Source organism: Manacus vitellinus, unplaced genomic scaffold (genome assembly GCF_001715985.3).
Source record: "Manacus vitellinus isolate BGI_N305 unplaced genomic scaffold, ASM171598v3 scaffold_14_pilon, whole genome shotgun sequence".
Taxonomy (NCBI): domain Eukaryota; kingdom Metazoa; phylum Chordata; class Aves; order Passeriformes; family Pipridae; genus Manacus; species Manacus vitellinus.
In genome coordinates this window covers 2,433,729-2,459,791 of record NW_021939063.1, presented here as the reverse complement: position 1 = coordinate 2,459,791, position 26,063 = coordinate 2,433,729, and the positions used below count along the sequence as shown (strand labels likewise).

The following is a 26,063-nucleotide window of genomic DNA, read 5'->3' as shown; positions in this document are numbered from 1 at the left end:
ATAGTTAAAAGATTATAATGGCATTTATTTTATTTCCAGTTAATTGTCAGTCAACCCTGAAGCTCATTTATATCAGCATGCAGATAAGGAAAATCTTTTAAGCATAGTTTATTAAATGGCAATACTATTAGCATACAAATTACCCTCAGAATAGAATAAACAGGTACAAAGATCATTAACATATGATACAGACAGTCAGATCTCAGATGGGACTCAGTGGGACCTTTTCAAAAATACCAGGGCTGTCATCAGCAGGGACAAGTCATTCACTCAGTCAAACTTTACTCACATTTCCATCTGCATAAATCACTGTAATTCTGAGCCTCTTGGGAGCTGAGCTGTTTCTACCCCTCACTCTCTTTCCTCCCTTTGTAGTTTTTAATTCAGCCTCTCTCCTGCCTCTCAATCTTTGTAAAATTAGACAAGTCAGATATTGTCTCAGTGTCTGCTGGTGTGTCTGCCGAAATTTATAAACAATATATCTTTGCCCAGCCCAGAAAGTAAGAGTGGGTTTGCTCTCAAGCAGCAAAAAGGGGCTGAGGAGACACAGTTTCAAATAGGATTTTACAGATAATAAAAATTACTTTGCCTCTGATTTCATCAGATCCAGATTCCTCCCTTTTATCTGCTCAGTGCCACAAATGGCTTTACCAACCTCAGGAGGTGTCAGATGGTAGAGGCAGCCAGGAGACCAGGAGAGGGGATCTTCACAGGAAGTATCAGGGTTTTCCTTTCTTTGGGAAGGAATTGTGCCCTTGGAGAGATCGGTGCCCTCCTGGCAGTGCTGGAACCTGGGGCTCCATTCACCCCCAGTTTTACACCAACCCACCTCAGCCAGTTTGGGTGAGGATTTCAAAGGCATTTTCTGGACTGGATCCATGCATTTCACATCCATGAATTAACATCCCACCCCTCCCAAAACCAGCTTGGCTGCGCAATCCAGCAGTGCACAAAGCTACCCCTGCTGCACTTTCAAATCTAATAACCTGCCACCTCTTTCTTTCCTCGGATTTTATTGTTCTATCAGCCTTGTTAAACACATATTATTCTTTCATGCTCTTAAGATCAAAGCAAATAGCCATCAACAATCTTTTGTTCACGTGAGACAACACATGGGGAGCTGGTTTGTTTGGCCTGGTTAATTAAAAGCTGTACCTATCATCCCTGCTTGATTTCTCGAGTTCTCTGCTTAAAAACTATGTGTGACAATTTTAATGAGCTCTCACTTCATCCCAACCTCGTGTCTTCTGCACTAACTTTGCAAACTCCTCTTTTTGAACATCACACAGAGTTCTGACTCCAGCAGGTCCTGGCTGGGCTGTTTGTTTTCCCTTCCTGCACATGATGTTCATCCATTCTGCTGGTGGAGTCACTCAGAGGGGATTTTCAATGCTTGTGTGTAATGGTTTTAAACTAAAAGAGGGTGATTTAGAATAAATATAAGGAAGAAGATATAAGGAAGAAGTTTTTTACAATGACAGTGGTAAAATACTGGCACAGGTTGCCCAGAGAAGCTGTGGCTGCCCCATTCCTGGAAGTGTCCAAGGCCAGGTTGGAGCAATCTGGACTAGTGGAAGGTGTCCCTGCTCATGGTAGGGGCTGAGACTGCATAATCTTTAAAGTCCCTTCCGACCCAAACCATCCTGGGACTCTACATGGAATGATATTTCTGGGTCTTCCTAATTTGCCCTCGTGGGCAAAAACTTGTTATGAATTTACAGAAGTGGATTTTTCTCTCTTCCTCTCAGCAGCTTTGTTAGTGGAGCTGTTCCCCAGAGGCAGCCCCTGTGTGACTCAGGCAGGAGCACAAGGCACCAGCACAACCCTGATAAGAATTTAAGCACTTTGTAAGTCAGAGATGCCAGCCTAGACTCAGGCTTATGCCTAAGCAATCCCTTGCTGCATCAGGGCTTTATGAACAGCTGTGTCCTGAGTTCTTCCTTCTCCTCCTTTCACAGGGATGCATTCATTAGATCTGCTTCAAATCTGCTTTTCGTCCCTCCACAGGCACTTATTTATTTATAGAGAAAAGTCCAGTTTTCCTGGCAGACAAAATACTCTCCTTGCATTGTATTGGACAAGTTCAACTTTTCTGTCGTGGAATCACCTCGTCTTCTGATGCAGCTGCTAAGAATTATTATCTATAGCCTTCACACAGCCTAAAATGTTGTGAAAAGTGCTGGTTTTCAGCAAGCCTTTCAGCAGGTGAGACAGCATTTCACAGCTTCTTTTTAAGTCATTTGTTAGAGCTTGATCCAAAGCCCATTAAAGGAAGTATTCCCGTGTCCTGCTGCATCCCAGCTCCCTTATTTGAAAGACAAATGGAAGAGGACAAAGTGCAGCCCCTCTGAACCCAGCCAGGGGGGAAAGTCGTGGCTCTGAGGGAGTTGATGGCGATTTTGTTGTTCGTGGCAAGCGGGGCAGTTTTTCACATGGATTTTTTTTTGTCTTGCATCTGAAATGTATCATCTTGATTTTTGGCCGGGCTCTGTTTCTCATCCCTCTCCTGACCCAGACCTCAGGACAGCTGGAAATTTCTCACTTTTTTTTTTTTTCTATTTTCTGTTTTCTTTAATCCCCTTCCCCACTAAACTAATTACTCTGGAGTTCTTTGTGCTCTTAGATAAATTGTGCCTAAGTGTCTTATTTACTGCTCATCCCTAATTGTTGTTAGGTAGCCTGACCTGTTTCAAAGAGCTCTCAGGCTTTCCTTAGCACGTGGTTTCTCTCTGCTAAGCTCTGTTTTTGATCCATTGAAAGAGCCATTCCACCCTCAGCCTGCCCAGCCATTGAAATATTGTTTCAGAACAGCATTTCTTCAGATCAAACATCACCTTTGTCAGCCCTTGAGTGGGTACAAACCACTCTCAGCGGATAAATTAGAAAAATGGGAATTATTCAGGGCTCAAATCCACATGAAGGATGGAGGGGAAAAATCTGAGTGAGACATGACTAAACTTCTGACTGAAGCTGCAGTCAGAGCCTGTGCCTTCAAAGCTTGTCCCCTTTGCTATTCTACATTTTACAGCCCATTTTTCTTCTGTATTTATCTACATTGAAGCTTTTTGGGGACTGAGATTCTCTTTTCTTTTTGCCTCGTGCTCACTTTTGGATTCTAATTTGCACCTAAGAGCTTTTAGGTGCAGCTACAGTAAAAATAACAGGTCATCAATATTTGATGGAGAGAAAGACACCACAGTGGCTCGTTATAACTTATGATTCAGGTATCCAATTTATGAACATTTGCTGATTCACACTCGAATCTCTTTGGAGGCTGTTTGATGAACACCATATGTTACCCAACCACTCAGTTGCATCCACTGTTTTATCACCAGCAGTTCCTACTGATGATGTTTTCTGGTGGCTGGTGAAAGCTGACGGGAAGAAATGCATCATTAATGCAAAAAACAGGGCAGAGGCAGAGTGGAACACTTGAATTTCTTCATGTTTAAACCTGCCTTTGGAATAGTGTCTCCTTGTGTGTCCCCCTGCCAAGAAGGAGAGACACCCATGGGTGCTGTTTCGATGCAGAGTTGTCACAGCAGCAGAAAGGTTCATGTTATAGACTCACAGGATCACAGAACATCCTGACTTGGAAGGCATCCATGAGGATCATCAAATCCAACTCCTGACCCCAACAATCCCACCCTGTCTCTGAGAGGATCATCCAAACCCTCCTGGAGCTCTGGCAGCCTTGGGGCTGTGCCCACTGCCCTGGGGAGCCTGGGCAGTGCCAACCACCCTCTGGGGGAAGAACCTTCTCCTGAGATCCAACCTGACCCTGCCCTGGCACAGCTTCATTCATCCTTCCTTATCCAAAAAATGTCATTTAGTTGATACATCAGTGGATCGAAGAGTGTATTTTTTTTTTCTTCCTATTTTGCTCTGCTCAAGTTTATTATGGATCTACAATGGATTTTTAAACCTGAACTTATTTCCTCACTATTCTACAAATGTTAAACTAACAGCTGCTGCAGTACCTGGTGATTATTGCCAAGGAAACAAAGATTTTTCATTGAAGCCTAAATCCCTTTCCCTCTCAGCTCCACACCCCAGTCACAGCATGCCCAGAACCACGGGAACATCTCAGCCTCTCTCCTTCCTAAATCCACCTTGCCCTGCTCAGGGGCAGATCCTTCAGCAGGGTAAGGTCAGATGGGTGTGGGGGACATGAAGCTGGGGGGATTTAAGTGAAAAGTCCACCAGAAATCCCAGTCTAGTGCTTCTCTTCACCCCTGAGAGGCTGGAAGTGTGTGCTGGGAAGCAGGACAAGGTCTGATGCGTGTTCCTCGTGTAGCTACAAGTGTATAAATCCCAGAGAGGAAAGCAGGGAGACACTGTGATGGTTTTTTTGTGTGTTTAATGGTTCTGATTCTACTTCCAGCTCCGACTTCTGCTCCTGTGATTGTTCATTTCCTTTAATAATTCATTACATCACCCAATCTTATGCTGTTAGTAATAAATATTAAATACCCAAGCTGTGATGCATGAATGAGATATTTTCTATTTTGTAAAAGGATCCTTGGTTTAGAGTTAAATGTCAATTAAAAGAGGAATATAAAAAATGATGCAGTGCTGCTGTGAGTGCTGGAATGAATGAAACCTGGTTTCCTATGGATTTGTGGCTGGATTTTGACAGGTGTAAGGAAGGCATTTGAAGGCAGCTTTTTCTGTGGTTGGGGGCAGATTTTTTTATGCCTGTTAAGGAGTGTGTTTAGTGCCAAGAGAAGCTGAGATCCTGAATCTATTTTTATAAAACTTCCAGGAGCTTCATGTCTCAAATTTCTTCTAAACTCAGGAAAAATTTGATCAAGAACTTCCACACCTATCAGGTGCAACACGTAGATGAGGAACTGAGAAAAACAGTAACAAACCATCACAGGGTGATATTTTCTGTGCAAAAATTCATTGCTTACTTAATCCAGTTTTCATTTTAAAATTTTCTACTTTAAGATATGTGTTCTGTGTGTTCTGAAGAAGATCCCAGAATCCTGAAGTACTTTGTGTGTAACAGCTGGAAGTTGCCAGGCACGAACTGAGAGTTTATCCCAGGAAATCATATTCCAATCTCTGTTCTGACTTACATCCTAAAGCATCTCCTGGACTTGAAAATCATATGAACAAGATTAAAAATTAATTTTGTCCATAAAACCCAGGAATGGTCCTGAAATTACTATTACATGTGATTTCCCCAATATTCTGCAAAGTGGTGCAAACAACTTGGTGACTGATTAGGGGTTTTGGGGACCTTGTGAGAAAATCATGTATTTTATTTGGCTCCTTGGCTTGTGAGGTGGCATTTCAACATTTCAGCCAGTCAGTTAATATCTTTTAATTTAATAATAACCCTGACAACTGGGCTCAGACACAACCTTAGTAAGGCTTAGGAGCATTGGGATCTGAAAAAAAAAATGCTCCCTTGGTAAAATAAAGCACAATTAAATAACAAGTTGAGTCTTCCTTCTTTCTCTGGAGACTCTGGATTTTGCTGCTCAAAAGCCAGCTGGAACAGTTAGTGATCAATCCCAGCATGTCAATATAACATTGCTAATACAGAAATCAATAATAAGCAGAGGTGAAAATTGGTTGATACATATTCAGCTGGCTGGAGGAGAGAAAAAAAAATGGAAACATTTTGATATTAAAAGCACTGTGACATTTTCATCTAACAGAAGTCTGGTTTTTTACTCTGGTTTTCTCTTGTTGCCCAGAGAATTTGTGGTTTCCACATCTCTGGAAGTGTCCAAGGCCAGGTTGGACAGGGCTTGGAGCAACCTGGGCTAGTGGAAGGTGTCCCTGCCCATGGCAGGGGGTGGAATGAGATGGACTTTAAGGTCCCTTCCAACCCAGACCATGCTGTGAATCCATGGTTCTCCTCTCTTTGTTTTCCCCAGGGTGGTGTTCCTGGAGGATGGCAGCCTCAGGCTCTCCAACATCACCAGGGCAGACGCTGGAGTGTTCACCTGTGTGGCAACAAACCAGTTTGGAGCTGCCAGGAATTCAGGGAACCTGGTGGTGAAAGGTACTTTGGGATTTTCTTTTGAGCTTTAAGGTCCCTTCCCACCCAAACCACTCTGTGATTCGAACTTATAACTCTCTTTTTTCCTTAATGTTCTTGTTTTCAGTGCTCTGAGTTACTGTGGCCTGCAGGGGTGAACTCCTCCCCAGCCTGCTGCATCTGGTGATGGGAAATCTTTTCCATACTCATCTTCTGAAAGATCAATTAGCACTGATGCAGCACAAGGGGTGATCTGAGATGATGCCACAGCACAGCCAACAATGAATAAACCAAGAAGTTTAGGGTTTAGGCAGCTCTTTGTTAAGGTTCTGTACCATTTCACATGTCACATACATTGGAGCGATATGGGAAAATCACATTAAAACATGAAAAAAGAAATATTTAGTTTGGCATTTATGAAGTTTATTAAAACACTGAGTAACAACATGGTATAAAAATGATCTTGTTTGCAGGGAACATTTGTTTTTGTTTCCCCTCTGGAGAAGTTTTGGCTGTTCAATTATAGGCCTCATTGCTTCAGCATTATTTTCAACTGAAATGTCAGAACTTGGAAAAGCATATCTAATGTGCAAATTAAGTTTATTGCTGCTCATTGAGTTGTTTATTCTTTGTGGAAGAAGTCTTTATTACACCTCCAGCACTCACAACATCTTCTCTCTTTTCTCCTCTGGAATGAGATTTGCCATATAATGCATGTCTGCTGTTGCTAAGCAAGATAGATAACACAGAACCAAGAGCTTTTAAGAAGCTTTTAAAAGTATTTGAGGTGGAAGTCTTGGAGACAAATCCATAAAAGAAGCAGAAAATATCCCAGAAGTGAACACTGCATCAGTGGGATCACTGAGTGTGAGGAGGATGAAAAAGAGCTACAAGAAGATGATAATACCATCAATAAAATTAATGTTTTCCCTCTAAGTGTCATTTATGCAGTTCTTTTTCAGCTGTGGGAATAAGAAGTACAAGAGGACAAGCAAGAAGAGAAAACTTTGTGGAGGTTTCTCTGGAGTTCCCAGATACTTTTCAAAATTATGTATTCAAAGTTCCCTGCACTCCTCAGTGGAATTACTACATCGGAGATTTATGGAGCTGAGTTTTTTGCCAGCATGTGCTGAAATCAGTGGAGTTGTGCCAACAGAGAGAGAACCTGGCCCTGGAATCATCTGGAATTTATGGCATGTGACACACTGCTCCCAGGGAGAGGAAGAGATCTCTCCAAATTAATGATGAAGTATCTTTAAGACAGTCCTCTGAGGCCACAGCATCTCTGCAGACCTTGTCCTCAGCTCCTGGTGGAGATGCCACAGTGAGGACAAGGCTGTGAAGAGTAATCAGAGTGTGCAGAGAAATCTGGGTGTTCCAAGTCTGAGCTTCACAAGGGAAACCTCAGACACTCTCTGGATGACACCAAAACCCCCAAACTAATTTGTCCCTAATAATACAAATCAGACAAATTCTTTCTTTGTTTCCCTTGGAAAATGTTTCTTGATGAGTGCATCAAGTATATCTCTGCTATATCACTGAATGTCACCAAACTAGTGAGATCCTGTTCTCTTTTTAAAATTAGAAGAAAATGCAACATTCTCCCTTGTTTCTACTCACCCCCTGCCATCCAGTCCCTCACCCAGTGACCAGAGCAGCCCAGATCCTGGGAAGAAACCCTGGAAGTTTCTACCTCCACTCACACACTAATCTGTGACCTCAAAGTTGGGGACAGTGTGATTGAAAAGAGGTTTGAAGGTCAGGGGCTGGATCCCCTTTCTGTCCCAACCCTTTGGAACCACAGCCTTGGGAAAACCAAACTCCTGAGGCCCTGGCACAGGTTGCCCAGAGGAGCTGTGGCTGCCCCATCCCTGGAACGTCCAAGGCTGGGTTGGAGCAACCTGGGCTGGTGGAAGGTGTCCCTGAGGTGGAACTGGATGAGCTTTAAGGTCCTTTCTAATCCAAACCAGCCTGGAATTTGAGGATTTCTGACACAGAGTTAAGCTGTGATGACACTGAACTAATACAGCCCGTGCACATTTTCTTCTCCCCCTCTCACATTATTTTCAGAACAAATTAATATTGTTGAAAGGATTCTGCTCTCATTTCATACAGGTGTCTAAATTCTCCCTATTTTATAACACTTTCACACACAAAAGCTTTATCCAAGGGAATTGCTTACAACAAAGTGGTTGTTATCTCTAATCTGCCTGCCAGTCATATCAACACAAGTGAAGCCATATAAACCCATTTCTTTCCCCTTCAGCGAGTTAATACTTCCCTTAATAAGAGCTGCAAACTTGTTTCTCAGTGTAATGGGTTAAAAATGATCCAAAAAATAGTTTTCCTGCCTGGGAAAGTATCTTTGAAGCTGTAACCTAATCAGTGCTGTGTAGTAAAGCACCACTAACATTAATATAGATTAAGGATGGCCATGTATAAAGGAGGTGAAGATGAGCAGCAATTTTGCTTTTGCTGCAGTTTCTGCTCAGGAGAGATTTTCAAGTTTGAAGATGTTTTTAAGAGTCTTAATGAGGTCTGTACTTTCTGAGTTGAAATCATAACTATCGATTATGGGGTTTGCAAAGTAAAATATGACTAATTTAGAATGTTACCCTGGACATCTCCTCACTCAGAGGCACACAGGGCTCCTTGGGTTGGTACTGGCAAAGCAATGGGCTACCCACAGGCAGGAGTGTTCTGACATCATCACTGTATTAGAGATAATTTCCTTTATTATGGAACATTTGAGTCAATCTGAAATCATTTCAGCAATGGGACAAAACTCCTTCAAGATCTATTATTTTTATAAGCATTTTAGTCAAAATGATCTGGTTTTTGTCTCTGCAGAAAGGACTGTAATCACCATTCCACCCTCTGACACGGATGCAACAGTTGGAGAAAGCATAGTCCTGCCCTGCCAGGTGTCCCACGACCCCTCCCTTGCCGTGGTGTTCACGTGGTCATTCAATGGCCAGAGAATTGAGCTGAGTAGAGGAATAAATCACTTTGAAAGGATTGGAAGGGTAAGTTTCCCAAACTCCTCGATGAAACCCTTTGCCACAGTCTTCAGACCACACAAATATTTACCACAATTCTCCCATCCCTGTTTACATGCCTGGCAAATCACTGTTTCTTTACAAGGGCTGCAACCATTTATTTCTCTTCCCTAAATTTCAGAAAAGCGCTTGAGTTATTTGTGGAGCCATAATAAAAATGTCCACATGAAAGAAACTGATGAGAGCTATGAATATTTTAATTTAAAAGCTGAATTTTTTATTAATATTGAGCAATTTATAAAAATGCCCAGAACGAAAAGCACGTTGTGAGGGATTAGTTTACCTTTTTTTTTTTTTTTTTGGTATCTCCAGGAATCTGCTGGGGATTTGATGATAAGAAATATTCAGCTCCATCATTCTGGGAAATATGTGTGCATGGTGCAAACAACTCTAGACAGTCAATCTGCAACAGCAGATATCATTGTGAGAGGTATGTCTGTTAAATGGGGACACATATATCTTCTGGAGGAATCCCAAATTCCTACCATCAGCTCTTGTTTGAATGATCCCAATATCAATTCAACGTTTCAATAGTTAAATGCTTTATATCTTGTACTCTTGGCACCAAAATTGACTTAGATTTTGGCCAACATGGTCAGGGTATTCACCCAACCCTGGTCTGCCATGGGCTCTTTGGAAGGCAACGTTTTCTGGCCACACAGGTCCATGTGGTCCCCTAATTTCACTTCCTCCAGGCATCTCTGGGTCCCTGTGCAGGTTGGGAAAATCAAGAGGCCTCATTCCTTTCCTCTGTTTGGAGATAATATGAAAAATATTTTCTATGGGCAACTAACTCAGCTTTTAGTGCCAGCAGGGAGGGAAATGCTGGGATGGGGTAGACCTTCTAAACCCTCAGAGAAATCAGAAATCTGTGTAGTGCCCCATCCTTCATTCCCCTAAACCTCAGTTTGAATTCAATAGGAATTCTGAGGATGCTGGATGGTTCAACAACAGACACATTGAGTAACTTTCTTTGCCAGACGAAAACAAAACACTTTCCTTTGTTTGTAGTTTTCATGTTAGCAACCTAAAGACATTCATTTTCCTGACTCACACACCCTCATTCCCTATAAAAATGTAACACAGGCAAGGAGCCATCACTTAGAGATTGTGCTGCTTCTATGCCACTGCAGCTTCATGAATAATTCCACTGGCTTGGGAAAGTAAGACCTGCCCAACCCATTCCAGCAACGAATCTTCTCTTCCCAATACCTTCCTCTTAAAATGCTGATCATATCAGGCCCCCCAGGTCCACCAGAAGATGTTAAAGTTGAACATGTTTCTAGCACTACTGCTGTGTTATCCTGGAAGCCTGGAGTAGAGAATAACAGTCCAGTCCAGATCTACAGTGTCCAGACCAGGACTCCGTTCTCGGTGGGATGGCAGGCGGTTTCCACAGGTGAGAAATGGGGGAGTTGCCCGGAATTCTTTTTCCTATACCATCAATTTGTACCTCAAAAATCCCCTGTCGTTGTCATGTTTGGTTTTTTAGCTCCTGAAGTCATTAATGGCAGGACTCACAAGGCCACGGTGGTTGATTTGAGCCCTTGGGTTGAGTACGAGTTCCGTGTGGTCGCCAGCAACAGCGTTGGGATTGGGGAGCCAAGCAGGCCATCAGCTCTCCTGAAAACCAAAGCTGCAGGTAAGTCCCTGCTTTCTGCCAGTTTTTTCCGCCCAGACACATTGTCAGGTCCCAGATGTGGGAATTTCTCTGCAGCAGAGCTACTCATTCCTACAGGATTATTTCCCATGGGCAGGGAACTTCCCCTAGAGAACATTACTGGACAGGGCTCTGAGCACCCTGGGCTAGTGTAAGGTGTCCCTGCCCATGGCAGGGGTGGAACTAGAGGTCTTTAAGGTCCCTTCCAACCCAAACCATTCTGTGCTAAAGGCTGGAGCTGGCCCATGCTTCCTCCCTTTGCCATGTCTCAAAATATATCTAATCCCTAACCTGAACACAACCTTTTGCTCAGGCAATTGAGGAACAACATTTGTGTTCTTCCAATTAAAACCAAGCTTATCCCTTGCTCAGGGACCTGCATATGAAATGATAACATCAGCTCTCTGACATATCCCAGCACAAGAAATCAAACACCTCTGTTTGATATCTGAGCATCAGGAGGAGCAGGATATTGGCTTTAACTGGAGGAAATGACTTAGAGCATCCAAATCCCACTGGCTCCAGGGTGAGATCCTTACTATCTGTCTAACCTCTACCCATTTATCTTCTGGAACTTGGCAACTCATGGGAAGCAGACTCATTCTTGGGTGACTGACAGGGTCAGTCCTTTAACCCGCTCAGTTTGGTACAATTTATCTGAAGCCCAAACCTTTGGTCTGTTTAATGTTTCTCCAGCCCCCTGCTTATCAACCCTCTCCCACCTCTAAAATCAGTGTTTATAGGGTTGAAAGCAGTAAAATGGAAGCAGCTTTTACAATCCACTTTTCCTTCTCTGTTTCTCTCATTTGCCAAGCTCTGAAGTTTGCATTTCAGGACAGGACTCAAAATGGAGTTTTGTACCTCATACAGAAGAAAACACATTTTCCTTAGAAAAGGGGATCTATTTGTTTCTCAAAGTAGAGTCATAGAATGGTTTGGGTTGGAAGAGACCTTAAAAACCACCTTGTTCCAACCCCTTGCCATGGGCAGGCCCACCTTCCAGAGGGGTCAGATTTCTTAAATTTCCCAACAGATTATCACAGACATATATTCTCCATCACATGAAGCCCAAATTAGTCTTTCTTGCTGTTACCAGGGGCTTTGTAAAATGTGATATTCAAAACCAGCTATAAAGTCAGTAAAAGCTTTCAACTTTTAAAGGTTTTTTTAATGTATTTCTTTTTTATTAGAGGGATTCACAGGGTTAGGGCTACAAAGAGAAAGAAACAACAAAATTCGTATTATTTATCATGGCAATAACACAAGGAACATTATTTCCTTACAGTGTAACACTGTCTGAAGTTTAACAAAAGGAAGAGCAAACCTCTCTTCAGGTTTTAGTTGCTTAACCCCTTCACTGCTGTAAATAACTCTGTCTCAAACCATTGCTGTGCAATTATCTTATTTTTTTACTCAGAACAGGAGACTGAAAGCAGTAGGACAGTGGGGACAGCAAACAGCTGGCCAGGAAAGGGTGAATTTGAGCTTCACTGTTGTAATAACAATTTTGCCAGCTGAAATCAGAGCATTAGTAGATTTGTGGATGCAAATGAGCCACTGTTCATTTCATTAAAATGGAGCTGTGAATTAATTGAGCCTCTGTCAGGGCATTCAGCTGTGAATTTTCATCTGTTTCTCAACTCTGACCCAGTTGAGGCTCCACTGAGCAGTGGTAAAAAAATTTCCCCCATGCAAATGTAGTAAGTACTGAACACATTTAACACATGAGCTAATTGAGCATCAGTTGGATCATGAAACAGGGAAACACAAGGCTCGAAAGTCTGTTTTGCCTTTTTAATGCAGCTCTTGTCAGTCTGAGATTATTTGCCTCTGATGTGCACAAAGACATTGACTGTGAGTGACAAAACCCTCCAAGAGAGCCCAGACTGTTTGCACTTGCACTTGCTTCTGTGGCTGCACAGCAAAACTATCCTGAAATTCCTGCATTTCTAGGGAGGGGGAAATCAGATAAAGTTTTACATGTGGAATCTGGAATATGTGGAAACTGGAATCTAGAATGATAGCGGGTTGACATCACTTTCTGTGAGCTTCAGGTGCTGTTGGTTTTGTTGTCACCCCTGGAGCTGGGCTAACACTGGGTGCATGGAAGGGAAAGACAAGCAGATATGGCCAAACTTGCCAAAATCTCTGAAAAAGCTTCAGAGGCACAAATATCCCACCTATTTCTGCCCCATCTTCAGCCCTGACTCCACACATCAGGTTTTTAGATGGTGAGAGCTGAATAAAGGGATTGACAGAACAATCATGGAATTTCTAAAGACAGCACCAAGGCTTTGGAGATGGCACCAGTCCAAATGTCTCATGGAGGGTTCCTGTCTCTGCCAGCTCCAGGGTTGTCCTCTTTTTTCATACTTCTCTAGCAGGTGACAATAAACATGATATCATAGAATCACAAAATCATGTCATGGTTTGGGTTGGAAGGGACCGTAAAGATCATCCAGTTCCAACCCCCTGCCATGGGGGGGGACACCTCTCACCAGCCCAGGTTGCTCAGAGCTCCATCCACCCTGGGCTTGAACTCTCCCAGGGAAGAGCAAGAGGCAGGAAATGCTGAGAGTCTGTTTGTCCCTCCACCAAGAGCCTTTGGGGTGATGAGAAACCCCTTCAGCCTCCAACACCAACACAGAGCCTGATCTCAAGCCTGTACCTCTGGTGCCAAGCACCTGGGGCAGTGCTGGGGAGATCAAGCTCTAAACAACCAACTTTGTGTCCCTTACAGTCTGGGGAGAAGGAAAAAGCAAAGTGTGAGCTTTGAATTTCCTAAGAAAAGCATCCAACCAATTAAAAAAAATTAATATATTGCTCCAACAACGTGTTTACCGAACAAATGCATAATTAGTAAATCAGTAGTGTTGCAGCTACAGTCTGAATGGAACATCATTTTGCCAATTAGTTGATGAGGCATAATAATGTCAGATACTTGATGCTCCAAGCTTCTTTAATTAATTTTTTGAACCAGGGTACTCATGTATCAAATACATCTGTGGCTTCAGCCTTAGAAACTTGAAAATGTGTAAACATAATTTCAGTTCATTTAAAACAGGCTGTTATGCAGTGGAATCCCTGTTCTACCTGTTGGAAGGTGGAATAGCTGCATGTGAGCTGGGAAAGGCTCTGATCATCCAGCTGGAAAGACCTCCAGAACCATGCAGTCCAACCTTTGACTGGTCACCACCTTGTCCAGAGCACAGCACGGAGGTGTGGCCTCAGCACAGAGGGACAATCCCTGCCCTGCTCCTGCTGCCACGCAATTCCTGATCCAGGCCAGGTGCCATTGGCCTTCTTGCCCACCTGGGCTCATGTTCAGCTGCTGGTGACCAGCACCCCCACCAGATCCTTTCCCAGCTTTCCACCCTCTCTTCCCTAAACCTGGAGTGCTCCATGGGGCTGTTGGGATGCAAGTGCTGTACCTTGTGGAATCTCAGACCACTGGTCTCATCCCATGGATCCAGCCTGTCCAGATCCCTCTGCAGAGCCTTCCTGCCCTCCAGCAGAGCAACACTCCCACCCAGCTTAGTGCCACCTGTGAATCACTGAGGGTGCACTCGACCCCTTTGTCCAGATTATCCATAAAGATATTAAACAGGACCAGCCCCAGTCCTGAGCCTTGGGGAACCAGATCATCCATAAAGTTATTAAACAGGACCAGCCCCAGTCCTGAGCCCTGGGGAATCAGTCACAAGCACCAACATCTTTTCTTCCCCAGTTCCTGTGGTGGCACCAACAAACATCAGTGGAGGAGGAGGGAGCCGCTCTGAGCTGGTCATCACATGGGAGGTAATTAGCTCAATTAACCTAAGCTGGCTAATGGGGGAGAATCTGTGGGTGAAATCACAGCCCTGCTGAAATCCAAAGGCTTTTTTGGTCACTGGCTGTGGCTGAGCTTGGATTTCCCCCTGCATGTGGAGAGAAAGCAGCCTGTAAGATATACAGCAAGTTTGCTGCTTTAGAGCCAACAATTTATAAAAATAAACAGTTTAAGGGGCATGTTGTAAAGATGTTTAGAAGTCTGTATAACCCTCTTATCTCCATTGTACAGGAGGTGCTTAACACACTAATCTGCTTGGCCATTTTCTGCATTTACATTTTTCCTACTTTTGTTTACATGTTTCCCATTCTGGAACACTGTGCTGACAAGACATATCCTATTATGTGTTAAAGGAGATGAGCCCTTTAATTCTCTAGCACTCCAGTGAGAGGAAAGAATACACATTTTTAGAACCTTTAATACCATACAAGTTGCAAAGGGTGAACACAGGTCATTTCAGAGGGTGCAAAGTGAGTGGTGTGGGAAGGAACCCTCCTTGTCCAGCCAGCCAGCAGCTCCCACAGGAGTGGGGATGAAGGCAGGCAGCCTCTGGGAGCTGATGGGACAGGTGCTTGGTCAAACAGAAAAAAATCAGATCAAAAGAAAAAATAATCCCCACTAGATAAATGTCACTGCCAATGTTTTCCCCTCCCCACACACTGCAAACAGTGAAACTTCACTTTTCCTGGATTAAGTTCTCCTCCATCTGCATCTTTCACTCTTTTTTTTTTTTCCATTTTCTCCTCTACTGATTTACTCTTTGGGAGCAAAAGAACATGAAAATCAAAAACAGCCTGAGAGATCTCAATCAAATTATCCTGTTGGACTCCACAGTGTGTCACAAAAAATAGTCAGAAGAAATACTAATTATGCCCAGCTAACAACGCTGAACACAACTCTCAGCTTTCTGTGATGCACTCACTAAGCATCTTGATTAAATCCGAGGTCACAGAAGCCTCAGAAACAAATTAAATGCTCTAGAAAGTAACTTGAACTCTTATAAATCCCCAGGGCACCATCCTCCCTCACACTTAACTCTCTCAGGGCTGGAAAAGAGATGGAAAAGAGCATATCGGGGAAATCAATGTTTGTAAAACACTTAAGGAAAGACACGTGTGTTACGTGTGAGTTGTTATTAGAATTAGAAGGAAATTATGGAGAAAAGAATAAAATAATTGCTCTGAAAACTTCTGAGGTTCTTACCTCATTCCTGCTCCCAGGAGTTTCTCTGAAGGAGAAGGGGTTGGAGACAAAAACCAGGCTCTGCCCCTCTGTCTTCCTCTCTTTTTTTCACCATTTTCCATGCCTGTTTTTCCATGCCCCTCACTCTGATGCAAGCATCTGAAGTAAATGAAGTTTTACTGAGAAACTCTGCTGGCTTTGTTTCATAAATGTTCCCTTGCTTTGAGAAGCCAATGTGGAAGTCTCATGCAAACAATGAAGCTCATGCTGGACACGGTGTTGATGTAATTGCCTGTTCAGCATGAGATATTCCTAAATATCTTGACATGAGGTTTTATTAATGGAAACATTCATTTTGCCATGTTGCCTTACAGTAACATTTCTGTTCTAAAAACTTAAGTAAGAATGTGGCCCTGCACTTGAGACTTTCTCTTTGCTAAAAAAAAAGACATAAGTACTGTACTCATATGCAGCAATTATACAGCTGACACATATTTCTGTGTGTACATTTGCTCCTTTCCCAATTCTTTTTTGCCTCTAAAATCATTTATTTAAAATTAGCATTCCTATACTCCTTTGGGGGGGAAAAAACCCCCCAGCTTCAACTTGTACTGAGTAAAATGCTTTTAATTTTGCAAACTTCATGCCTGAAAGAGAATCACTTTAAAGGAGCTGATCAGATCTTTTGTTTCTGAATTGATTGCCTCGATAGATTTATAATTTTGATTTTTGTTTCAATATTACATTGACTGATGGAGCAAACATTATTATCTTCTCTGAGGCACAGTCAGCTAAATCAATACCGGGAAAATATAGTCAGAGAATGAAGATTCAATTAAAACAGTGTATAATTGCAAACATTTATTGACTGCCCACCTTGTCACCGCAGCCGGTTTCGGAGGAACTCCAGAACGGGGAAGGTTTTGGCTACATCGTCATGTTCCGGCCCCTGGGCTCTGCCACCTGGACAAAAGCAGCCGTGGCCTCGGTGGAATCCAGCAAATATGTTTATAGGAACGAGAGCATCACACCTCTGTTCCCTTTCGAAGTGAAAGTTGGTGTCTACAACGACGAGGGAGAAGGGACCCTGAGCTCCGTATCCATCATCTACTCAGGAGAAGATGGTAATGTGTTACTCCAATTAGTAGTGGTTGTGTAGCACCAGTGGGTCCCAGACGTGATCAGGGATTTAGGGAGCCTGTTTAAGCCTGCTTATTGAATATTGACAAGAGACATGAAACAGAAGATGGGAAATGGAAGTAAAAAAAGCCATGGGCAGATTTTCAGGATCATTGACAGCAGAGGGCATGTCTCAATGATTTGTCCCCAGGGTGCTCCTGCTGAATGTGCTGCAAAAATCAGACCTTCAAAGGTGTAGCTCTCAGAGGGTCTAGTTTTTCAGCCCACTCAGTGCAGCTGATTTTCATCTCCTCTGAAAATCTGGCCCAGCAGGGGGGTAAAGACCAGCTTTAAACCCAGGTTTTGTCGATGTTCCACGATAAGTAGAGATTGCACCAGGCTTCCCGAGCCTCTGCCTGCTGCTCCCCAACACCTCTTCCTGTTGTATTGACTCTCCCTCCCTTTAACACCGCCCATGTCCCACCAGCTGTGTTCTCCCCGTGTCCCAGAGCCTCAGATTGCTCCCGTGGCGGTGTCGGCGCTGAGCGTGTCGGCGGCGGAGGTGGAGGTGTCCTGGCAGCCCCTGGCGTGGAACCGGCACACGGGCAGGGTGCTGGGCTACGAGGTGAGCCTGGGCTGGGGCTGACCCCTCATACGTGGCCCTCTCCTGCCCACCTTGGCATTCTGGTCCTTCATCCCTTGCTTCCAAGCCAATGGGCAGTGGAGCTCTTCCCCTGATTCTCAGTAGCAATATCTCACCTGAGATAATCAGGAGCATTTCCAGCCCGGGGCTGCAGCTCTGGCCCAGAACTTCTGTCATATAAATGAAAACTTCAAGATTAATTGAAGTTTAGTATCCCATTGTGAGGGATACCATAGAAGTTTAGTATTTTGAGGGATACTGTGCAAGAACTTCCTCTTGATTCCCAAATCAGAGCTCCTCTCCCAAATCCATAATGTTGTCTGAGGACCAAGGGGTGCTCAGGTATCCACCAGGTTCCATATCCTGCTAGTTTTGAGTACAAAAGGTCCTGTATTCCTTGAATTCTTCCTTGTCACCATGTCTGCTTCCCAGCCACACCTCTAGTTGCTGGGAAACAATGACTTGCCTGCTCTTTGTCCTCACTTTCCAGGTTTTATATTGGACAGACGACCTCAAGGAAAGCACAGCCGGGAAAGTCAGAGTCAGCGGGAATGTAACAGCCAAAAACATCACGGGGTTGAGAGCTAACACATTGTACTTTACAACAGTCAGGGCTTACAACACTGCAGGGACAGGGCCCTCCAGCCCCCCCGTGAATGTCACCACCAAAAAATCACGTGAGTACTTTAATTGGTGCAATGAGTGTCCCAAAGTCCCGGGTGTGGCGGCGACATTTCAGCTCATCCCTGTCCAATGTTTCAATATAAAAGAAAACTGGATCCCAAACTTCATCATAAAATCAAACAACAAAATCCGTGGCTAAGAAATGAGTTTCCTCTTGTCCTTCCATCAGGAAGGATTTCTGTTTCCATTGGGATAGAGGAGACTTGCTTTCAGGGGATTTCAAAGTCATGCAGAGTCAATAAAGGAAAGATGTTCCACAGGTCAAACAATAAATTTGGGTGTGAGAATATGCTGGTTTGGGTTTTTTAAAGAAAACTGTTGAATGCTCCAAATCCAGAGTTTTTTTGAGACCTCTAAACTGCATTACAGAGGGCAGCATAAGGGATAAATTCATATAAATGCTATTTAATCATTATTTTTTTAAGATTTTCTGCAATTGTAGAAACAAACCTCATGCTGTGTTTTTTTCCTTGGACTATATTTTCCCAGTAAACAACTGATCAGCCCTTTTGCATGAAAGGAAAATATTTCTCCCAGCTTTCACCAGTTTTCCTTTTGTCTATGTGCTGTTCCAGCCTATTACTCCAAGTGCAGGACAAGAAACAACTTGTAAAATTAATTAATTGACTTTTAATTACCACAAAAACATCTTTAATGTAAATAAAATAAATCCAAATAAAGCCAGAGAAGATATTTCTTAAGGACTCAAAGAGAACTTATCCTTGGAAGTGTCCAAGGCCAGGTTGGACAGGGCTTGGAGCAGCCTTGGATAGTGGGAGGTGTCCCTGCCCATGGCAGGGGGTGGAATGAGATGGTCTTTAAGGTCCCTTCCAACCCCCAAAATTCTGTCATTTTATGAATCTTCTCACAGTCCATTTCTCAGTGAAAATAAACTCATCTCTGGAATTTTTTCTCTCTATTCCTCTGTGCATAAGAAAGACAAGTTAAAGACAAGGTAGTGGAATGACAAGACGTAGAAGGAATAAATTTGCTTTTGTTTTACATCGACTTTATCTGCTGTCAAATTCGGGCTCGTGCTAATGGTTCATTTAAAAATTAAAGTCAAAATAACCTTTTTAATATTTAAATATATAGATTAAATTTTTAAGCTCTGTCTCTGTGAGATGCAAGCACTTTCAATATGAGATAATATGTCAGGAGAATACAAACAATGTGCATCTGCAGCAGGAGATGGAGCTCCAAAGTAATAGCTCTGTCTTCCTGCTCAGCCTCCAGGATCCCAACATTCTCTGCAGCCCATTATTGCAGAGACTAAGCAAAGCTGAAATGATCCTTCTTGCCAGATAGGTGCAATTCTGATTGAAACATACTTATCTAAGATCAATTTGAGGTCTAAGTTGACATCCTGGTTTAAGTTAAAACTACTTAGGCGAGTGGAATTGATGTCCTTCCATGGACACACAACTCCATTAGGAGCTGTTCCCTTCTGCTTCTTTACTTGTGGAGTTCAGAAATTCCTTTGCTTTTCCTTTTGCTTTACAAATATATACATATATTCCTGCGATATATCTATATTTTACAGATATTAGAGATATTTTGCCTGCATAAAGCTCAACTCAGTGCAGCAATAAAGCCAAGTGTAACCTAAACCATGAGAGGAACTTCATTAACTTAATAAACTTAAGCAGATACTTGACACTCCTATTATTCCTTGATGATGCTGATTACAAGAAATTAATTGAGGAAATGATCTGCTAATCTTAGACCTGTTTGCTATGGTTCTGTTTGAGGATATTTCTATGGATTTGGGGAAGTGCTGTGTTACCATTTATTCTGTTTCCTGGCTTAAAAAAAGCCCAGGTAATTTTGTTTTGAAAATCCTCCTGGGGTGGTTTTTCAGCCCAAAGACCACGAATTAAGATGTCTTTAAATTTCTATGCTAAAGAGCTTTGACCAAGGCAATATTCCCCCATTTTGGAGTGATTTCAAGACTTTTCAGAGCACAATGAAGCATCTGACATTCTTTACCTCTTGTGATTATTTTGCTCTCCAATTCCTTATACAAAACATTCGCTGAAAGCAACGAAGAGGTTTGAAGCAACACTTAAACAAATCTGTTATTTTATCTATGTGAATGGATATAAATGCCCTCAAAATGAAAAGGAATCTTTGTCCCACACTGGCAGTGTGGCTGACGGAAGGACATCCATGGATACTCACCTGGGAGCTTCACCAACACCTCCTTTCCCTTCCAGTGGGATGGATTAAACTTCTCCACCATCACGAGGCAGAGAGTTATGAACCAGCAGGCTCCACCAGTTTATTTTATGTCCATGAAAAATGAAAGAAATTGTGGAATGTTCCCAAACAGTGTTTTCTAAGTTGCATCTATTAATCATCAACTATAGGAACCGCAGGGAGAAGAGAACGATTCCAGAAGCTGAGCATTTTGGAGTCAGGGCTGGGATGCTCAGAATGTGTTTCTCCAAATCTCTCCCCCTATTTTTAATTCTGTTCAACTCCTTATTTCCTGTAACCCCATCCCCCCCCAGTGCCACCCTCCTCCCTGGCAGGTCCAGGAGGACACAGCACAGAGCAGGAGATGATGATGTTCCAAACCTGAGCTGCAGCTCAAAGGCACAGTTTCCACCTCCCATGTTCACCCGGGATTTCAGGCACTTGTAGGCAAATTTTCAAAGCCCTGGCACTTAGGCACAGAAAGCCTTTGAAAAGCTCCTCTCAGCCCATTGTGCTGAGAATTTATAAAATCCTACAATGTTTCCTGCTGGATCAGGTGGAGGCTTTAATGTGCAGCTCTTTGTAACTTCACGGCTGATGAAAATCTTGTTTGCTCTTAGTTGGAGCTTTTACTGAGACCCACAAAGCAAAACACCCTCTTGTATATTAAAATACAGACAGGAACAACATTTTACTTCAACCAAATCCATCAAATATAACTTGAACTGTCAGACACTCTCAGGCTGTTCCTAATTTTGAAAATGAACCCTCACAGCAAATGGTTCTGTGCTATGAATAGGTTTTTATTCTGAGTAACTCAAGAGCAATGATGGACTGGAAAGTGGGTTTTTCACTCTTTTAGGTTTGAATCCCCCATGCATTTGCTTCTCTCATGTCAGCAGCTCACTCAACTACACCATCAAATTCATATTCACTTGTATCTTGTGACTATCAGCATCTTTTTCTTTTAAAGCACCGAGTCAACCCCCAGCAAACATTGCCTGGAAGCTGACAAATTCCAAAATCTGCTTGAACTGGGAACATGTGAAGACAATGGAGAACGAGTCAGAGGTGTTGGGCTACAAAGTAAGTCTTTACCTCATTAATCAGACAAGTTGTTTATAATAGTGGTAAAAACAGGGATTTGCAGTTCTTGAGCTGTCAGATGAGTTCTGGATAGAAAAGGTGTAGCAGAGTGAGGTCTTGTTTAAAGGTGTGTCCAACTTCCACATTTACAGAAGAGCACAAGTGTATTGAATAAGGATTTCCCAATCCTAATTTTAAGAAGGTCCCTCTGAGCAAACACAGGCTCTGCTGAGAGAAATTGGGGATGTCTCATCCTTGGAAGTGTCCAAGGCCAGGTTGGACAGGGCTTGGAGCAACCTGGGCTGGTGGAAGGTGTCCCTGCCCATGGCAGGGGGAGGCACTGGATTATCTTTAAGGTTCCAACCCTTCTGTGAGATTTTATGAAATTTGGGATAAATGCCTGTTATGATATCCACCAAAAAATCCTGTAGAATATATTTCCATGTTCTAAATTGCTTTTAATGCTCTTCAGGATGCTGAAAGTACTCTGAAAACTTCAGGACACGACAGAAGAATCAAGCAAAAAAAAAACAAACAAAGCCAAAACCAACATTAAAACTTAAAAATAAACTAAATAACTCTTGTTTTCCACTCCACTTCTCCTTAGATTTTGTACAGACAAAACAGACACAGCAAAGCACATATCCTGGAGACAAACAACACTTCAGCTGAACTTCTGGTCCCGTTTGAAGAAGATTATCTCATAGAAATCAGAACAGTCAGTGATGGTGGGGATGGCAGCAGCAGTGAGGAAATTAGGATTCCAAAAATATCAAGTAAGTGAGACATTTTTTTATTCCTCTCTGAATACTGTTGCATAAGAAGAAATCTGTGCCTCCAAGTACAACAGATTAACAGCCTTCCCATGGCCAGAGGTGTCCTCCCTCCTGGTGAGTCTCTGAGATTCAGTGGAGGAGAAATTATTTTGCACAACACCTTGTTTTTGGTGTGGTTCTCCATCTCCCCTTGCCCGTAGTGCTCAGGGAAGGAAAATGAAATGAGATTTCTTGCCAAATGAGAAGTCAAAACTGCAGCTTTCACACAGCTCTGGAGCTCTGCTGGGACAGAGAAGCCCAGCTCTGCTCCTTGGCTGGGGTGGGGTGGCCCAAGATCCAGCCTTTGCTCCCAGAAATACCCTATTCTTCATGAGAAATGGAGCATTTTTATATAATATATAATATATATATATATTTATAATAGGTATAAATATATTATATATATATATATATATATATATATATTTGCAACAAGCCCCTCCTAAAAGCAAATATTCATTATTGGAGATAATTCAAACCCTCCATGGAAGTGCTGCTACAACTTAATAAATAAATAAATAAATATAATATTTTGAAAATAGGACAATTATTATGGTTATGTCAGAATGCATAATAAAAAGAAAGTTTTGACACAAATTTACCTCTGTCTGCTTCTGTTTCTACAGGTTTAAGCTCTGGAGCAACAAAAGCATCCCAAAGGCTAAACCATATATTGGCATCTGGGACCCTGCTGTTGAGTTCTGTTCTTGTAACCCCTTTTCCTTCATGATTAAAGCAAAGCTCAGCCATGGACTTTCAACAATAAAACCTGTAGATTTTATCTTAATACTTTGCCATGACCAATATTCCTGGTAAAGAACCAAGTGGGGCTGGGGGAGGGAGGTACAAGTGGTCTGTCATTAAGGAAATGTTATCAATGTGACATGAATTTTTGAAAATAAGCTTTGAAATGACTGGATAAATGTACATTCATTAATTAAATGGAGCGGTGCCAAAGGTAATTTGGGATTACAAGGAGGGTGGTCTCAAATTTTTTACAAGTAGTTCTTACTGAAACCCCATTTAATGGTGTGTCAAACATGAAAGGCTGTGCTAAGCTGCTACAACTGAGGGAAGAAGAGAGTTGCAGTTTCTTGTGATGTGGATATTATTTATCTCCTGTTCTTCAATGTAACCTGTTAAAAAAACCCAACAATTTTCAATCAAATAAAAGCTATTTGTTTACTTTTTACACTCATCTGCATTAGAGAGGGTGTTGTAAAATGCATTATTTGGACTATTTTCTACAGAAATGGGAAACTTGAATAAAAAGAATCAAATGTACCAACCCGAAGCCCATTGAATTCCAGAGAAAGTCTTTCTGTGGCATCAGCAAGCCTTGAACCAGACCTGAATGAAACCTCCTTTTATAACACCCTAACCCTCCCTCCCAATATTTTTCAAAAGAATCTCTCTGAATGGGGATGGTGATGTCCAAGCACGTGAATGAGTAAAAGAAGAGAGGTTCATCTGTAAATGATAATTATTCAAACAGCATAATAAATATATTTCTTATCCCTGGGTGTGGGAGGCCAAATTGACAGGGAGAGAGTCTAAAATGTGAATTCCTAGAGGAAGCTGCCAAAACTTTGGTACCTCTTTAAGGTCCCCTCCAACCCAAACCATTTTAGGATTCTATAATCACTCACAGACCCCATAAGTTGGACTTCCAGGGGAAATGCCATAAAATAAAATGAAAAAATGATAAAAAAATTGCAAAACCACAGGAAGCAAATATCACTTCATAGAATCATGGAATCATAGAATTACAGAATGGTTTGGGTTGGAAGGGACCTTTAAGATCACTTACATCTGATGATGTTCAATAATCCCCACACTGAACTCAATAAAATATTTTACAGAGGTGATAATTATTTGTTTGAGTTTAAAAGAGCTTTTTATATCACCCCTTTCCATCAGGTCTCCAGCAGGACCTTTGTTCACTCACAGACCTCCTTGTGTCCATTAAGCAAAGAGTACACTTTATTTTCCTTCATTAAACTGAGCCTAAAACTCTTGTATTTCATAACAGAACTGAAATCCTTCCCTTAAGTTTACACAAAACATCTTTTTATTCGAGTGAAAAGAGATTTTCTGCAGAGCAGTTCCATGCAGCTGAATACAGAAGGTCTGAGAGATGCTTAATTACCAGGAGGCTCTGGAAATAAAACGCCACTTTTAGAAGCCTGTCCTCTGGGATTTCTGCAAAGATCATAATCACAGGAGTTATTAGGGAGAGGTTTAACACAGCTTTCTCAAAAGAAGAGAATGATTTAGAAAGAAGTGGATGTGGCATTAAAAATCCTGGTAATACCTTAATGAAGTAAAAACATTTTTTCCTGGCGGTGGAAGCAAACAATGAATCGTTTCTTCAGATCTGTGCTCTGTTCTCTGAGCAGCACTGAGGTACTTTTCTCACTCTGGAGGAGCCAAATCGGGCTCTTTAACCTCATCATTTTTACATCAGGTTTGTTTTGTTAGTCCCATGGGAGCAGCCCTTTGGAAAGGAAGGAATAATCGAGGAACACCAACATGAGTGAAGCTATTCCCTTGCTGAACTCCCTTCAAAAGGCCTTCCAAGTGAATATTTTGCCTCAGGAGAGGAATTCCAAATATTCTTTAGGAGAATTTTAAAAATATTTATATTTAAAATTAATATTTATATTTGTATAAATATATTTATATTTATTTATATTTTTAAATATCCTTTAAGTATTGCTATAATGTCAGCCCATCCTCCCTAAATCCTTATACCCCTCTAACTTGTGCAGGTTCATTTTCTTCCCTTCAGCTCCCCAGTTCTTTTTTGGTGCCTCACCAGGACAAACTGAGCCTGATCTGCCCAAAGCAGTGGAATTCCAGCTTTCCATGTTGTGTGAAAATGTTATTAAAGCAGCTGATGCTGGAAGAGTTCAGATGGCTGGTAGCCTTCATTAGAAAGGAAGAAAAAGGGTCAAAAAGTAGTTTTGTCACTCATAGTTGCAGGAAAAACTGCAGAAATAGGAACAGCACAAATCCCCTCAAACCAGAAGACAAAATGAAAACTGTGGAAGAAGTCAAACAAAAAACTCTGCAGTGCTCCTGATTTTTAGCGACCAGGAAGATGAATTAAACACTCCACTCAAAGGTACCCAAATTAGGAAAACTTGGGCCCAGTTCTACCAGATTTTAGAGGCATCAGATCTAAAATCACCACACTTCAGAGTCCCCAGATCAAATCACAGCCAAAATTTTCAAAGAGCTGGAACAGTAATACCTATTTTCTTTTGATAACCCAAGCAAAGTATCAAAAAATGAAAGAAACTCACAGTCAGAGATTTTCCTTTTAAATTTAACACATCAACAAAATATTTCTCCATGAAAAAAGCAATTTTGAGTCTATCCAAACGTTTCCCTTCACTCCAAACATGATGTTTCTTTGAGATTTATGAGCGTTTAAACTTTATTTAACGCCTTCTCCCTTTTTTATGGGGCAATTTCTGAATAGGAATGGCAAGAAACTAAATAAAATAGCCCATGTGGGCTATTGCACCAGCCCCTAAATCAACATTATCCTGAAGTGCAGAAACTCTCTGTGTTTCCAGCGTGCCGTTGGAATTCTGCCCTGGTGACGACTTGACACCGAGCTCTAAATCACACTTAGGAATAAATGGGTTGTAAATGTGGAAAAAGATTGTATTAATATGTGAATGCACCTCAGTCACAGAGAATTCCCCCCTGGTGATTTGCAGGGCCTGTGTGGAGGGGAGAATTCACCTGCTCAGGGAGGTTTGGGGGATCTCTGCTCCC

The 26,063-nt window shown here is 42.1% G+C and overlaps 1 protein-coding gene across 1 annotated transcript in view; it reads left to right on the top strand.

Moving 5' to 3' along the window:
- The window catches only part of CNTN6 (contactin 6), a 75,453-nt gene extending 51,826 nt beyond the window's left edge, over positions 1 to 23,627 (top strand). Inside the window, exons 9-20 of the mRNA XM_029958251.1 lie at positions 5,895 to 6,022; positions 8,849 to 9,024; positions 9,370 to 9,487; positions 10,298 to 10,456; positions 10,550 to 10,699; positions 14,445 to 14,515; positions 16,618 to 16,852; positions 17,357 to 17,472; positions 17,981 to 18,167; positions 21,347 to 21,459; positions 22,067 to 22,235; positions 22,901 to 23,627. Coding sequence (XP_029814111.1) covers positions 5,895 to 6,022; positions 8,849 to 9,024; positions 9,370 to 9,487; positions 10,298 to 10,456; positions 10,550 to 10,699; positions 14,445 to 14,515; positions 16,618 to 16,852; positions 17,357 to 17,472; positions 17,981 to 18,167; positions 21,347 to 21,459; positions 22,067 to 22,235; positions 22,901 to 23,004 — 1,726 coding nt within the window. The 3' untranslated portion in view covers positions 23,005 to 23,627. The remainder of the gene's footprint in view (positions 1 to 5,894; positions 6,023 to 8,848; positions 9,025 to 9,369; positions 9,488 to 10,297; positions 10,457 to 10,549; positions 10,700 to 14,444; positions 14,516 to 16,617; positions 16,853 to 17,356; positions 17,473 to 17,980; positions 18,168 to 21,346; positions 21,460 to 22,066; positions 22,236 to 22,900) is intronic.
- The last annotated feature ends 2,436 nt before the right edge of the window (positions 23,628 to 26,063 follow it).